General features: G+C 46.9%; 1 protein-coding gene across 3 annotated transcripts in view; it reads left to right on the forward strand.

Annotated features, from left to right (window-relative positions):
- AP1G2 (adaptor related protein complex 1 subunit gamma 2) overlaps positions 1 to 13,770 on the forward strand; it is a 742,171-nt gene extending 728,401 nt beyond the window's left edge. For all 3 annotated transcript variants that reach the window (XM_069633944.1, XM_069633946.1, XM_069633945.1), the window contains 2 exons: positions 5,056 to 5,154; positions 13,138 to 13,770. In XM_069633944.1, coding sequence (XP_069490045.1) covers positions 5,056 to 5,154; positions 13,138 to 13,239 — 201 coding nt within the window. In that variant the 3' untranslated portion in view covers positions 13,240 to 13,770. The remainder of the gene's footprint in view (positions 1 to 5,055; positions 5,155 to 13,137) is intronic.
- The last annotated feature ends 2,314 nt before the right edge of the window (positions 13,771 to 16,084 follow it).

Raw genomic sequence — 16,084 nt, forward strand, 5'->3', positions numbered from 1 at the left:
AACTCCTCAGACGCTGTAATTTCAACTACCAGCCAACTCCTTTAAACATAGACATAATCAGCACAATTAGACAAACTAAGGAGATTATAAGTGGAAGTCTCTAAACTTGACCGATTGACTTTCGTCTGTTAAAAATATGATCTGCTTTTTGTAAAAATCTTTTTTGATTAAATACAAATAAAAAAAAATGGGCACCCATGGGTGCTTTACTGTAGCTGCGAACGCAGCCCGCGGTAAAATCACACAAAAGTGAAAAGTAGTAAAAAGTGAACTACTGCCACCAGCCAATAATTGTAGAAAGGGTAACATAAAATGTTACATGAGAAACTAGATAAAGAGGATATTAGGTAACCCCTCCAGCACCCTATTGTAAGATAGTGTGTGCGGGGTCTAGAAAGTTACAAAATATAAGTAAGGCCAATGTCTCTTCAATGCTCTTGGAAACAGTAGTTTACCAATAGAAGATATTTAAACCTTTGGGAAATCTAAGAGACTTCCCTGTAACACTGCACTGAAGGTGTTGTGTGTCGCAATGTAAAGATGATGCTTATGGAGTTTGTCAGACACCAAAGTTAAAAGAAACGCAGAGTATAAATCACAGAATAAATACATGAGAGATTGGGAAAAGGTTTCACTCTATCCAGGTTAGAAATTAAAAGTCCCAAAATCCAGCAAAAGAGCTGGGGGTCTCTAAGGTAGAGAGGAATTAGCACAGAAATGAGAATTTTCCCTAACACGCTCAGTTGTGGCGATTGGAAGTGGCCAGTTGATTTAAAAAGGTGCAAATGTCAATATCCCGGTTTCCATAATTCTTGGTTGACTAAACCTTCTTACTATACAAAGTGCTTCCTTTTGGTATGAGCTTCATCCCTAGGATCTTTACAAGGCTGTTGTCAGCCAAAGTAGTCTTCTTTTGCTTTCTAGTAGGACCCATCAAGCCTTAACCGGACGGCTGGGATTAAAGGACACAAGACCAAATGAGACTTGTTTTAATCTCTATTTATAGTTTATAGGTAATCCGGAAAAAAATGACAATTTTAGTAGCTCAAAGCCTGCTATATATAGGAAACCATTTGGAGACGCTGGAAGAAAATACTTTTCCTATACAAGATTGAAAGTAGGTGATATGGATAAATAAGCTTCATATTTGCACTTGTGAACAAAAGCCTCCTTTGCAGCACTGTTTTCCCAGAATGTTTTCCAGTTGAATTTCACATATTTGACATTCAAAGTGTAGGGATAGTCAAACACAGCTTGAAATAGACACTTGGTCACAATTAGCCAAACTTTGCATGCCACGGGAAATCCAACAAAACTTTGTCTTGGGCTGTTCCAGAGGCCAACCTGCCTTTGTCCATTCCCCAATCTCAGATGTCCACCACTGCAGGATTTTGAATATGAATGGGGAGCCTTGATGAAGTGACTGAAAGTTCATGGCCTGGATAACACTGGAACTGGAAGCTATTAAAGTACCCTGTTAAGGAGAATTCTCAGAAATGTGCTAATTGCCCTGTACCTTAGAGTTAACGACCCCCAGCTCTTTTTGCTGGACTTTAGGACTTTTAATTGGTAAACTGAAGAGAGTGAGACCTTTTCCCACTCTCATGTATTTTCTTCTGTGATTTGGACTCTGTATTTCTTTTGGCTGTGGAGTCTGACAAACTCCATGGGCATCATCTTTACATTGTGACACACAGCACCTTCAGTGCAGTGGCACAGGGAAGTCTAAGATTTCCCAAAGGTTCAAATACCTTCTCTTGCATAAACTACTGTTTCCAAGAGCAGTAAAGTGAAATTGACTTTCTAGACCCAGCACACACTATCTTACCATCTGGTGCTTGAGGGGTTACTTAGTATCCCCTTTGCCTAGTTTCTCATGTAACATTTTTATGTTACTCTTTCTACAATTAATGGCTGGTGGCAGTGGTTTACTTTTTACTACCATTGTGTGGTTTTACCGCAGGCTGCAATTGCAGCTGCAGTAAGACACCCATGGGTGCCCATTTTGTCAAAATGGCCCTGGTCTCCTTTTTTCGGCATTTCTTGTCGGAAAGGTCCTTCTTAAGAGTTACTGTGCGTGCCAAACCAGGTTTGGTCCCTTTGTTCATTTTGTCTTTGGCAGGATTCACTGGTGAAGCCCGCCTCTGGCTCCAATGTGTCTGGCAGGGGCAGGAAGTGAGGGAGGTGCCGGAACTCCCTGTGCTTAATCCCCTTGGTTACAGGAATGCACTCAAAGGTGATTGGCCGGTTGGCTGTCCGGCAAGGACAGCCACCCTGCTGTATAATTGACAGCTCAGCTGGAATGAATGGGAGATACCTGCATAAAAGGCAAGGCTTTTTGGCTTGGAAGGTAGAGTCGACCACTGGACGAAGGAATCCGAAGAGGAACTTGGAAGAGACGCCTGCTGCAACTTCTGGACCGTTGGTTTGCCTGGTGAAGCCCTGCTGCTGTGCTGAAGCTCCAAATACGTTTTGACTAGAGAAACCCTGTAAGGACGACTTCTCCGCTTGGGTTGGTGGGACCAATCAACCCCAAAGTGAACTCGTTTGGACATCTTCTCGGATCTGGCTGTACTTCCAATGCTGCTGCAGGAAGCGAAGTGCCAGGGAGAGGAACACCAAACCGAGTGCATCGCTTTTAAGTCAGACCTGTATTTCAGGAAGATCCCCCGAACTCCCTTGAAGCAGGACTGACCAAGCCTGAGCCACCTCAACAGAGTGCTGGACCCCAGATGCAAGGAAAGTCGAGAGTGGTATCCGTGAGACCGCAGTGGTGCTATTTGCTATAGACGCGAGGCGCGTAAATCGCAAAGTGCAACTGAATTAAAGTTTGCCCATTGCTGCCGCTGACCTTCTAGTTGTAGTGGTACTTACCAGTGTGTGAATTATTTCTTAACCTTTCTTTTATTCCCCAATCTAACCTTTGCACCAAACTCAGTATTGCTCTAAATGTACCAGTGATAAATCAATGTCCAGTGTCCTAGCTATTTAAGTCACCTGGGGGTATTGGAAGTGTCTGTGTGCCATCCCCAATATGTATCATCTGATTAGAGAAACTAAGAGTGTGATGTGAAGTATATTTTGAAGTGTTACATGTTTTTCTCCCCTTTGAAGAAGGTTTATATAACTGTTAAATTACAAATTGTTTAATCAAGAAACCTTGAGTGTAAGAGTTTATTTGAATACTTTTCACTGTGAATCTCTGTGTAAAAACCCAACAGCTCACATTGACCCCTCTTGAGATAAGCCTGGCTGCTCAGCCACATTACCAAACTGTGTAGTACAGACTTATACCAAAGGTTGGGTTTGCCAGGAGGACAATGTTGCTGTAGTCTCCCAAAGGGTTCTGCACACAATGTTGCCTAACATACCCTTAGAAGCAAACGTCCCAAAATTGAGGAAGAAAAGCATGCTGATCTTTGGGGTGAGTACTATAGCAATATTCTACCTCTGCAAAGGAGGAGGTACCCAGTCACACACCTCTGCCTCCTAACGATCCAAATCAGAGCAGGAGTTATTTCTCATTACATCTCTCCTGAGGTTAACACATTTCAAAGTTCAGACATATTTCATGGGAGTGTGAGTTGCTGAACTTCCATTTGCTATACAACTAATGTGAGCAGTGGGAAGTGGCACTCTTTGCAGCCCCTAACAATGCAAACATCAATAATGTTGTAGCTTGGATGACTCTGAAATCACTACATGTGTTCTTGGTTTGACATGTTCTTGCATACATCTACTCTATTCCCCCTCAACATAATGTGCATCATTGGTCCTTTTTGATCCCAATGATTTTGGTTCATGAGGAATCTAGGGCTATTCCTACAAACTCCATTTCTTCTTCCTGTTTATCTCTCCTGCCACAGCAGGATGGAAAGTCCTTCACAACACCCAATATGAAAGCTGTACTTTTCTGCCTACAGCTTAAACATTATGCATGCGTCTAGGAAGGAATGTACCGGAAATCAAGACGAGAGCAAGTGGGTTGGGTTCAATGCTTACAAACACCATTGAAGCATCATTGAATAATGGCTTGTCCTTCATTTCAGAAATTGCTACAACGGACACCAAACTAGTAGCTTTAACAACCACTAGAAGAGTGAGCATTCCCTTTGATGAGAGTGGACCTACACAATCTTCCTTGTGGATAATGTAGCACTAAGGACCCACTCTTCTTTCCTGCTCAAACCCCTATCAGACTTCCATATTAAACCTGAAACCCTTTTTACCTATGTTCCTGATCTTTCTCTGATGCAGAGAGAACTAAGAACCTTAGGTGTTTGCAGAGCGTTAAAGTCCTACTTGGATACAACATCATCGTTTAGTATCTCCCCCAGGAACACTTGTTACTCTTGAAGATCCTCATATTGGATCACAAATATCAAAGGTTTTAATAACAAGATGGGTGGGTTTCATGAAGCAGTGAAGGTTCCAAAGTCAGTGGCCCAAACCCACTCCTCAACCCAAACGCGCACACATGTTCGCACACACATACACACACATGGCTTAATTTACACATGATGAGAGCAACAAGTGGCATCAGTAACATTGGCATTTCCTCACACATACTGCAAACACAACATCTCTGTCTAAAATAATTGTGCACATCTATCACCTCTTGAAATAACTAACATGTGTTTGATTTGTTCCTAAAGTATGGGAAAGGGGGGTCAAAGGGGTATGGATGAACTAAAGTTGCTTTCATTTCACCCACTCCTTAATAACCCATTCTTCAAATGACCTCTCTCCATTCTCACTGTCCAAAAAATCATATGAATACTAACCGAGAACTAAGGTAATGGCAGGGAGGGAAAAATGGATGGTAACAGTGACCAGTAATGAGTCTCTCCGGTCTCACTGCTGCGCACTCCCTAACATCTCAGAAATATGGGGTACCACAGGCTAAATGACCCCTAGTCACTACAGTGAGAAACTATTACTATTACTTTTCTACCAATTGCATTCACTGTGTTATGACCAGGTTTAAACGATTGAGATACTTTAAGTGTTTGTCTCTGTGGAAGGATGTAATATTGAGGTCATCTTCTGTTGCAGAATCTGCAGCTCCAACTCCAGGCACCAAGCGGGAATGTGGTTCCAGCGTCCAATGGGGGAGTTGTAACACAACTCATACGGATATTGAACCCACAGAAGGTAACCAGTCTAAGCCCTAAAGAGCAATTTACATGCAGATCAAGTATAAGGAGAGCAGAGAGTGTTTACAATATGTCACAGAGAGCAGTAGGTGTGATGAGCAGACTCAACAAGTGGATTTAGAGTAATACTCGGGGTCCAGGTGAATAGGAGGTATTGTGATCAGGCAGTGGGGAGTGGGATACACCTACACACAGTCAACAGTTAGCATTACAGACAATTGCACACAGAAGAGCAGTGAGTGTAATAATCTGTGGCAGAGCAAATAAAATGCTCATCTGTCTGGTGGGGGGCGTGTATGTCTATGATTGATCAGCTACAGAGAGCAGCAAGTTCGATAAACATACTTCTGATGCCTGTTAATCTGCTCAGAATCACATGCTGTGCATATGGTCCGACATCCAGTGGTAACCGCGGAGTATTGCATCTTGTCTTTCGGGGACCGAAAGGGGGCGTCGGCATAGGCGTGTCTGAAACACTATCCCTATCGTGACGTGTGTAGTACCCAAAATCCCTCACGCGCCGAGGTCCCTGTTTTTTTCCGCCCAGATAACTTGTCCCCTATAGCGGAGCTCTTCATGAGACATTGTTTATCTTACCGAAATTGTCGCTTATTCCCTGTTAAGTCACTTCGCCCATCAAGAACATCTTCGACGAAGACCACGGGGGAATCGTTTACGGCTGTGGGTTCCGCGCCTAAGATCCGGCGTTCGGACTTCCACGTGGTCGGGCCTTCTGGCCAGCCTACACAGTAGGGAGAGTGGGCTCCTTTTTGGTCTGGTCACCCTTCCCTTCTGCTATGGAAAGGACTCCATTTAGATTCTGCCCTGTGTGTAGGGTCAGATATCCGTGGAAAGACGAGCACACGTTGTGTAACGCTTGTCTCCCCCTAGAGCACGACGAAAAGCCGTGTTCGGCGTTTAAACGTGTAAACTCCTTAAACCTAAAACCCTTAAGGAGCGCCGGTTGAAGCGGTGGGCCGCGTACGGTATGTCACGCGTGGAGCCTCCCTCCCCTGCCGCGACACCAGCCGAAAGTGACGGGGGTACATCGGATGACCAAACGTCCAACGCGGACGTTATAGACCTTGAGGAGGACTATTCTAGGGCCGCCACGCCCGTCCCCGACCCTTCCAGGCTTGACTCCGGTCTTGCTACAGTGACCACACCCAGTGACAGGGGCGTCCAATCACACCACACAAAGCACACAACCCAAGCGCCCTCCTCGACGACTTCGTCGAAGAAGGCCAAAACGCCAACGGGTCCGCCGGAAACTTTGGCGGTGCCCACGGATCGGTCTGATCCGAAGCCTTCCCCACATCCGCAGCAGCGCATGACGACTGGGCATAACAAACATAACAAGGGCGCTACTCCCCAAACTACACGCGCCGGAGTTTCAGAACAAGAAACTTTGACGGATTCCAAGGTTTCCAAGGCCCGTACACGCACAAAAACTACGAGCAGGCCTCTACCCGAGAAGCCATCCGCTGGCCCTTCTGGAGCCGCGGAAGACATTTTCACTGCCGACACATCATCGGAGGCGTTGTCTCCCGAAGATTCGGTGACTATCCGTAAGAGCATTAATAGGATTGCTACGGCGGTGGGCCTGGTACCGGTTCCGCCCACAGTTATGGGCCAATCCGCCGAAAGGTTTTCCACGGATTGGGAAGACGATCCCGTAGACTCTTACGAAGAAAGCCAGGTACCCCTCTCAAGCACCCTGAGAAGATCCTCTCAACGCCTTATGACGGAGAACACGGTTCCTACTCAGCTAGGTCCATTTGGGTCATCCAAGTGGACCACGGAGCAATTTGAGGGGTGTATGGATCGGCTGGAGCAGTTTTTCAGGGCTTCTTATCAACCTCCGCCGAAAAAAGCTTGGGTAGACCCTAACCCTCAAACACAAGACGTCCAACACCTAGATGTCCAACACCAAGTTGACTATCAAGATGATGTCCAGATGGACACGTATAGATACAGAAGAAGAGGAGTCTTCTTTTCTGAACAACTATGGGGAAGATCAAGGAGCAACGGACAACTGGGAGGACACCCAGCAGAATGATCACAACTCTGATATCGTTTGCCTCGACTCTCCCCCATCCACCCCGATTCGTTAAGCTTCCCCGGTGGATGATCAAATGGCTTTCAACAACATGTGGAAAAAAGCAGCGGAATTCTTTAAAATTGCCACGCTTGAAGCCTTGCCCGAACAGGATTTCGCAGAGGACATTATTAATGAAAAGCCTCCGGCAAGCCAGTCTATCCCTCTCTTGAGCTCTGTAAAGAGACGGCTGGCCCCTTCCTTACTCACACCCGCTCAGACTAGGGCTGTGAGCCCATGGGTCGAAAAACTTTTCTGACTCTCCCCCACAGACCCGCTTTATATCAAAGGACATGGAATCCCAGACTCGCTGGTGGTGACCAACACTAGCAAGAGAGCAGGTGTTCCCCTTGCCACGGGAGAGTCACCCCCGGACAAGGAGTCCAAAAGGTTGTATGCCTTAGGTAAACGGGTTACGTCGGCGGCGGCCTATACCGTCCGGATTACCAATAACACGACGTTACTAGCAAGCTACGTCGACGCGCAATGGAACCTACTCCAGGAAGGCCTTCAAGAGGTTCCGGAACCAACCAGAGCCAAGCTTCTCACCATTGTCTCGTAGGACAAACTTGCCAATTAGAATGTGGTAAAGAATACCCTGGACACCGCAGAGACAGCAGGCAGGTCTCTCGCACAGGCTACTCTCCTAAAGAGGCACGCGTGGCTGCGCACGTCGGGCTTCAGGCCTGAGACCCAGGCATCCATTATCAACAAACCCATCGAAGAGGCCAACCTCTTCGGGAAGGCGGTAGACGATGCGTTGGAGACAGCCAAGAAGGAGCACGAGACTATTAAGTCGCTGCACCAAATTTCCCAGATACCCTCTTCAGAGGGGCAGTAATTCTCAGCGGTCCTTTTGAGGACAAGCCTGCGCTGCTCAAAACAATTTCGGCACGGGCAACTTGAACTCAAGTCAACCGGCTGCAAGCCCCACTTACTACCCCCAGAGGGGTCAGAAGCGTGGAAAGAATAGAGGCAGAGGCTCCAATTCCAAAGGAGCGTCAACTTCGGGTCAGAAATGACCACCAAGTCCAGGTCCCCTCCCATGTCTCCCCGGTCGGGGGGCGATTAACATCTTTCCTCAAGGCATGGGAGGGGATAACTTCAGACCAGTGGGTCTTAAAGACAGTCGCCCACGGTTACTGCGTGGAATTCGCCCGACCTCCACAGTTCAGACCGCCGAAACATCGACGCCTTTCACCGGAACATCTGCAGATCCTGATCCAAGAAGTGGAAGCGCTGCTGGGAAAGGACGCCATAGAAGCCGTCCCGATTCTTCAGGTAAACTAGGGTACCTATTCAGTGTACTTCCTTGTACCCAAAAAGGATCTCACCATGCGTCCTGTTCTAGACCTGCGCCCAGCAAACAAGTTCATAAAGCCCCAGACGTTTCGCATGGTAACACTGCAAGAGGTGATCCCATTGCTAAAACAGGGGGACTTCATGACAACATTGGATATGAAAGATGCATACTTTCATGTTTCAATGCTGCCAGCGCACAGAAAATTCCTAAGGTTCGTGATTCAGGACAAACACTACCAGTTCAAGGTACTCCCCTTCGGCATAGCCTCGGCGCCAAGGGTGTTTACCAAGGTCCTGGCAGTGGCAGCGGCACACCTGCGCAGACTTTCAGTTCCAGTTTACCCTTACCTCGACGATTGGCTCATCACGGGGGACTCGTTCGACGTTTTTTTTTCAAACACCCAAAAAACAGTGGACCTACTTTTCAGCCTGGGATTTTTTATCAACGAAAAGAAATCCAGCTTAGTTCCCAGCCAAGTAAAACAGCTCCTGGGGCTCTAATTCGTACGGAAGACGGTCTGGTCTTCCCTTCCAGCGAGAGGGTTCAGAACATGCTCTCTCAGGTTCCTCAGTATGTAGCCAGTCTAGAGGTGACGGTACGCAAAGCTATGCGTTTGCTAGGAATGATGGCATCATGCATATACTTGGTTCTCCACGCGCAGCTGCGCATGCGTCCCATGCAAGAGTGGCTCAACAGCCAGTGGTGTCAGGCCAGCGGACAATGGGAAGATCTGTTAGTTGTCTCGCCAGCCCTCGTTCTCTCTCTGCAGTGGTGGTCGAGGGAGAACCTCTTGAAGGGGAAAACCTTCACCACCCCTGCAGTGGAAGCCACTCTCACGGGTTGGGGGGCTCACCTGCTTCAGCAGACAGCGCACAGAGTGTGGTCCCCTCAGGTAGCATCCAACCATATAAACCTACTGGAGCTACTAGCAGTGTTCAAAGCATTGAAAGCCTTTCAGGAGCAACTGCAAGGGAAGACAGTGCTGGTCCTAACTGACAGCACAACAGCAATGTATTACCTGAACAAACTGGGGGGGCACTCACTCTCCAGGGCTATCCAAGCTGTCCCAGAACATCTGGATATGGGCTCTCGAACACAAGATGTTCCTGATATCCCAACATGTTCCAGGGGAACTCAATCTTCTGGCAGACGTACTCAGCAGAGATTTTCCTCTGCCAGAAGAGTACGAATGGCGACTGGACGAAGACATTGTATCCAACATCTTCGCAGAATGGGGGTTTCCAGAAAGCGATCTGTTCGCTACTCAGGAGAACGCCCAATGCCAAGATTACGCCTCCAGGTACCCCCAGAACCGATCCAAGGGGAACGGTCTCTGGATAACTTGGTCGGGGAAATTTGTCTACGCTTTTCCCCCCGACTCCCCTTCTGAACAAGATAGTACACAAGATGCACCAGGAACCAGTCTCCATGATTCTGGTGGCTCCCATGTGGGCCCGCCAACCCTGGTTCGCGCACCTTATGGAAATGTCCCTCTCCCCACCAGTCAAGCTGCCCTGTCCGTACAACATGTTGTCTCAGGACAGGGGGGAGACTCTGCACCCATGCCCACAAACTCTGAACTTAGCAGCCTGGCTCGTGAGGTCTTAGAGTTTGGACATCTGAAACTCCCTCAGAGATGCATGGACATACTGAGGGAGGCAAGAAAGCCTAACACACGTTATTGCTATGCCAGCAAATGGAAACGTTTTGTCATCTGGTGCAGTTCCAAAGGCGTCAATCCCACCGATTGCTCGCCTTCACACATTGTGTTATATCTTACCCAATTATTGGACTCTGGGTTAGTCTTCAATTCCTTAAAGGTTCACCTAGCGGCATTGTCAGCCTACACCACGTCACAGCAGAAGGAGTCGTGGTGGAAAATACCTGTGATTAAAGCCTTTATGGAAGGGGTTAAAAGAATGTATCCCCCCCATCACTCACCCAGCCCCTGGGTGGGATCTAAATGTGGTTTTAACTAGGCTCATGGGACCCCCTTTTGAGCCTATGCATAAAGCTAGTCTGAAAGACCTGACTTACAAGACAGCCTTTCTAGTAGCTATCACTTCTATCAGAAGAGTTAGCGAACTACAGGCCCTCTCGGTTTTGGACCCCTTTGTTACAGTCCACAAAGATAAGGTAGTTCTGCGCACACATCCCGGATTTGCGCCGAAATTCATTTCGAAGTTCCATGTGAACCAGTCAATCGAACTACCCACGTTCTTCCAGAGACCTACTAACATGGCCGAAAGAAGCCTTCACACACTGGATGTGCGAAGGGCAGTCATGTTCTACATGGATAGAACTAAACCACTAAGGAAAACTAAACAATTCTTTGTCTCAGTGGCAGCTGGTAGAGAAGGGGACTCTGTCTCTAAATCAGCAATATCAAGGTGGATTGTCAAATGCATCACACTATGTTACACTGTTGCAAAGAGAGAACTGCCCTTCAAGCCTAGAGCACATTCTACTTGAGGCACTGGGGCATCCATAGCATTCATTGCAAATGTTCCCCTAGAGTCCATTTGCAAAGCGGCAACCTGGAGTTCTGTACACACCTTTACAAAACACTATTGCCTAGACACTCATTCTAGGTCTGATTCTCAGTTGGGACAAGCAGTACTAAGACATCTTTTTTCTACTGTTCCTTCTCACAACCCACCTCCAACTCCGGGTACTGCTTGCTAGTCTATGCACAGCACGTGATTCTAAGCAGATTATCAAGCATCAGAAGACATGCATTACTTACTGTAAAAGCATTTCTGATGATTGTATCTGCTTAGATTCACATGCGCCCTTGCTGCCTCCCCGCTCGGGGTGGAAGGAACATAGACTTCTTACTACTTTCTCTCTTCATGTACTTACTCACTATAGCCTTGGGCTCCCTCATGGCAGAAAAAATACAATCGGAGGGACCTCGGCGCGTGAGGGATTTTGGGTACTACACACGTCACGATAGGGATAGTGTTTCAGACACGCCTATGCCGACGTCCCCTTTCAGTCCCCCGAAAGACAAGATGCAATACTCCGCGGTTACCACTGGATGTCGGACCATATGCACAGCATGTGAATCTAAGCAGATACAATCATCAGAAATGCTTTTACGGTAAGTAATGCATGTCATCCGGACAACAGGCAGTGAGATTTCTAGATACTAAGAGAGCAGAAAAAATAATATTTGGGGCCAGGGAGTTTGATAATCGCTCCTTGTGAAAGCAGAGAGTTCAATAATCTGCATATGGCAAGCCGTGTCTGTGATACTAAAACACACGTGGTACATTTCTGCTCTTCCCCCTCCTTCCCTTCCTTTCGCTCTTCTCTCAAATCTTACCTTTTTCACTCACCTCTCTAGCACTCTTCGTTTCCTCTTGTTCTTCTCCCTCACCTTCATTCCTCACCACCTACCACTGCTCTTCCCTTCCCTCTCTACCTCCTTCCTCCCCACCCCTACTCTCATATAGTCCCACTCTTTCCTCTCCTCTTCCTCATTCACTCGTACATTCCCTCTTCTCCCGCTCTTCCCCCCACTAACTCCTACCTTTCCCTCGCTCACCCTGCCCCTCCCTACTCCCTCCTCACCTCTGCAATGTTGTAAATTGTTCTTTATACTGTTTTCAAGTTATGATTCAATTGCCATCTTATGCTTGTTGTACTTTGGATTAAAGGGCTATATAACTTCAATAAATACAAATAAAAATACAGTTAGTGTGATTAACAGGAATAGGAGAGCAGTGAGTGCACTAATTGCAGCATAGAGGAGCAATGTGTCGTAATGTGTAACACGGGCTTGTGGTGTTTTGCATGAGCTTGTGGATGTGGAGCGTCCGTGCGTGATTGTGTGTGCGCATTCTATGTTTGACAGAGATTACCGTTACTGCCGGGTGGGGTGTTACCAGTGTCGCTCACTGACAGTCTAAATTAACTAAGGATGGCACTGTAACATGGAATAAATCTACCATTCATTACTTACCTGAGTGCCGGACTTCATTTTCATCACAATGGGGGTGAATATATGTGATGGGGACAGCTCAGAGTGGGATTATCACACTCACTGCTCTCCTCTGCATGATTATCAGCCAAACGAGCAGTGAGTGAAATATTCTGGTGCAGGGAGATCAGTGGGTGTAATACATTTTCATTCAGCGTAATATTCTGGCTCTGGAGAGCAGTATGTATGATATCTGTCAGCCCGACCGCGTGATATTCAAGCAGTAAGTGTGATCCTCGGCACACAGAAGTGAGTGTAATCATCTGGAATTTAGGCAGCAGGGAGCAGTAAATGCAATAATCGGACACTGTAAAATCACGCCGGTGCAGGGGGTGTCAATCTGAGATGCAGGGAGTATGAATCCAGCTCTGGTAGAACAGCACGTATAATTATTTGGCATTGGGAGGGGGAAGTGAGTAATAGTCATATCTACATCAGTTTAGCTTTGAATATCTCACTTTCCTACTATACTGTGTGTCCCCCTCTCCCTGTTTTGAGCCCCTATGCTCCATGTGTTCATACTCTTCCCTGTCTCGTGTTTCTCTGTGCTTATTTACATCAGACCCACTGACCTAGCTATTTTTCAACCTTCCAGGTGCCCCTGAAGATGCGACTGCGGCTGACCTACACACATTTTGGTAATGCTGCACAGGAAGTTTGTGAAGTGGCCAACTTCCCCTTGGCCACATGGCAGTGAGACCACACATGGAGTTCTGTGGTGCAGCGAGCAAAGTAGGACAAATGAATCGAGTTGGCTATCATGGTGCCATGGGAGAGGAGGACCACTGGCCTTTCTCGTGACCTCTGCTGGCACACCATGTCTGTTCCATATTTTTACAAATTTGTTAACTTTTATAAATTGGACTTTGAACCACCTTCCTTCGGTTGTTCTATGGGCTGTCATGGTCAAAGAAATGGCAAGAGCTTTCCAACGCCCAATTGGTGATGACTCATGTAGCGTTGCAAGTTGGCACCGCCCGCTCACTGGTCTGTGACTGATCACAGAAAGCATCTTGTACCGTATCCAGCAACCTATTCAGTACACAAAAAGGGATTTTCATCAACAGCAGCCTCTGTGGGGCCTTCATACGAACAATAGCAATAGCTATGTCTTTTATTTTCATCACTTCTTAATCTGATTTTATTGTAAAGAGTTTGGCTAAGTGGCAGATTTGTGGTGCCGTGGTGCAGAGCATGAAGTAAATAAATGGGACATTATTTGATTGTATTTGTTTCAAATCATTACTATTTTCACATGCCTGGGTCTTTGGTTTGAGTTCTGAGAGCCCTGACGTTTTTTAGAGTTCCAAAAGCTATGCACTTATGAATTGCGTTTTAGAGCCCTGAATCTTTGGGTTAGAGGTCCGAAAACACTGGGTTTTGGAGCTAGTGTTCTGAGAGCCATTGTTCTGAAATGTTTGGGTTAGAGTTCTGTGTCATTGGGTTTGACTTGGGTTCATGACTTCTGATTAAAACTGGGTCTATGGGTATTTGGGATAGAGTTCTGAGACACCCAAGTCTTTGGATTGGGGTTCAGTGCTAGAGTTCTTTGGTATAGAGCGGTTCATATTCCTAGTTCTTTGGTTTTGAATGGATAAAATTCTAAAATCCCCAGACGTTTGGGTTAGAGCTCTGAGCTCTCTGGCCTCTTAGGATGGAGTTCCAAAAGCCCTGGGTCTTTGGGTTAGAGCTCTGAGCTCTCTGGCCTCTTGGGTTATAGTTTCACGAGTGCTATGCATTTGGAATAGGGCTTTAAAACCCGTAGGTTTTAGGATTTGAATTCAAGTGCTTGAGTCCTTTGGATTAGAGTTTTAAATGCATGCATCTTTAGGTTAGAGTCATGAAAGCCAGGGTTCTTTTGGATTAGAGTTCTCATAGTTTGGGGTCTTTGAGAATGTTTTCGGAGCTCTCATGAGCTTAATAGCGCCAAGCCAGTCTTCTGGGAGCTTTTCCAAGGCATCAAAATGGCTTTGAGTCAATCAATTTGGGTGAACAGGATTCAACAACTCTGCAATTTTACAAGCACAATCGCTCAAGAAGCCTGGGCAAGTGACTGTCCTGGGAGCCATATGGTTTAAAGGTTTAGTGATGTCTTAAGGTAGCAACTCACTTCAGCAGCGAGCTTGTTCGACATGGTCCAACAGCATGGTGTGGTCTGACGACCGGCAACAAAGAAGCTTGGAAAAGGCAGCTATGTGTGGTTCATTAGCTTCATAGACACACAAAGCGATTCGAAACCTGGGTTGCCAGGTAAACTTGCAGGTTTTGCACTTCCAACAGGCAGAGCCCTAGATACCAGTGTCCAAGTAGCAGTCAGGCTTTCAAGTAGTAAATACCTTCAAATGCTCGCCTTAAGTGGATAGAGAGAGGGCCTGCACCCTCCTTAGAAATCCGGCTCTTCACCACAATGGTTGGGGACATTGCACATTCTTTACCCCAACAAGGTTTCAACAAACTCCTCTTCAAGATGGTTCTTGAAAGATGATTAAATTAAGGGGGTATCATCCTCGTATATAGTCCTTTCGCTCAGCGAGCGGATTGGCAGTTTGGTCCATTACAAGCCTTCAGTAGTGGGCCAATCCTTGCTGCTGTAACAACGGTTTTGTCTTCTGATGTCTGCTCCCAGAGTGCCTTATCTGCAGCAAGTTAGGAGGAGTCACAGAAAGAAAGTGTGGGCTAGGCATTTTCAGGATAGAGGCAGCATTCTTTCAGTGTACAGAGCCCTTCCACGGCTACACTATACTTGCACCTCTCCTGTCCGCTTTATATCAATAAGACCCCTGTAATTATCCCCCTGGTGTGACTTCCCCATTGCGTTGCAGAGATCCCTTTCATTACCCAGCTCTCACCCTATCCTTTTGGGATGTGTTTGTGCCCTGGCAAGGTGCCAAGCCGTCCCAGCAGAGACCAAAGGAGCAGCCCAACATCTCTTGTGTGTGACAACCCCAGCTCCAGGGTTCTGATAGTTGCAGGAGTCACTTGGAGCCATTTGATAATATAATTCCATCAGAGGAGCTTTGGTAGTTCAAATTCCATCTCGACTCCTCTCTCTCCTTCTCCAACCACATCTCTCTAAACCTCTCGTGCCTGTCAGCACCACCTCTTCAATATCCGCAAGATCTGCTCCTCTCTCACATTCCATGCTTCCAAACTCTTAATCTCCTCCCTTATTTTCTCCCGCCTCTTCTACTGCTCCTCTCTCCTCTTTGGACTCCCTGTCTCTCACCTGACTCCCCTAATATCCATCTACCATTCCTATGTCTTCTCGGCCCTGGAGACTCTATCTCTTCCTCTCTCTCTCAACTTGGCTGACTTCCCTTCCTCTCACAACTAAAATCCCAATTCCTCTATCTCGTCTACAAATCTCTACATGACCTGTCCCACCCCTACCTTTCCTCCCTCCTTTCATTTTACTCTCCCTCATGCCCTCTCTGTTCTGCAGACCTCTACCTTCTAACTGTACCCCCCAGCCCCATGTGCCTCCTCACGCTTCCAACTCTTGGCCCCCTTACACTGGAACTCCCTACCGCTCTCCATCCGCT

The sequence above is a fragment of the Ambystoma mexicanum genome, chromosome 13 (genome assembly GCF_040938575.1).
Source record: "Ambystoma mexicanum isolate Mex_15411 chromosome 13, UKY_AmexF1_1, whole genome shotgun sequence".
In the NCBI taxonomy this organism is placed as follows: Eukaryota; Metazoa; Chordata; class Amphibia; order Caudata; family Ambystomatidae; genus Ambystoma; species Ambystoma mexicanum.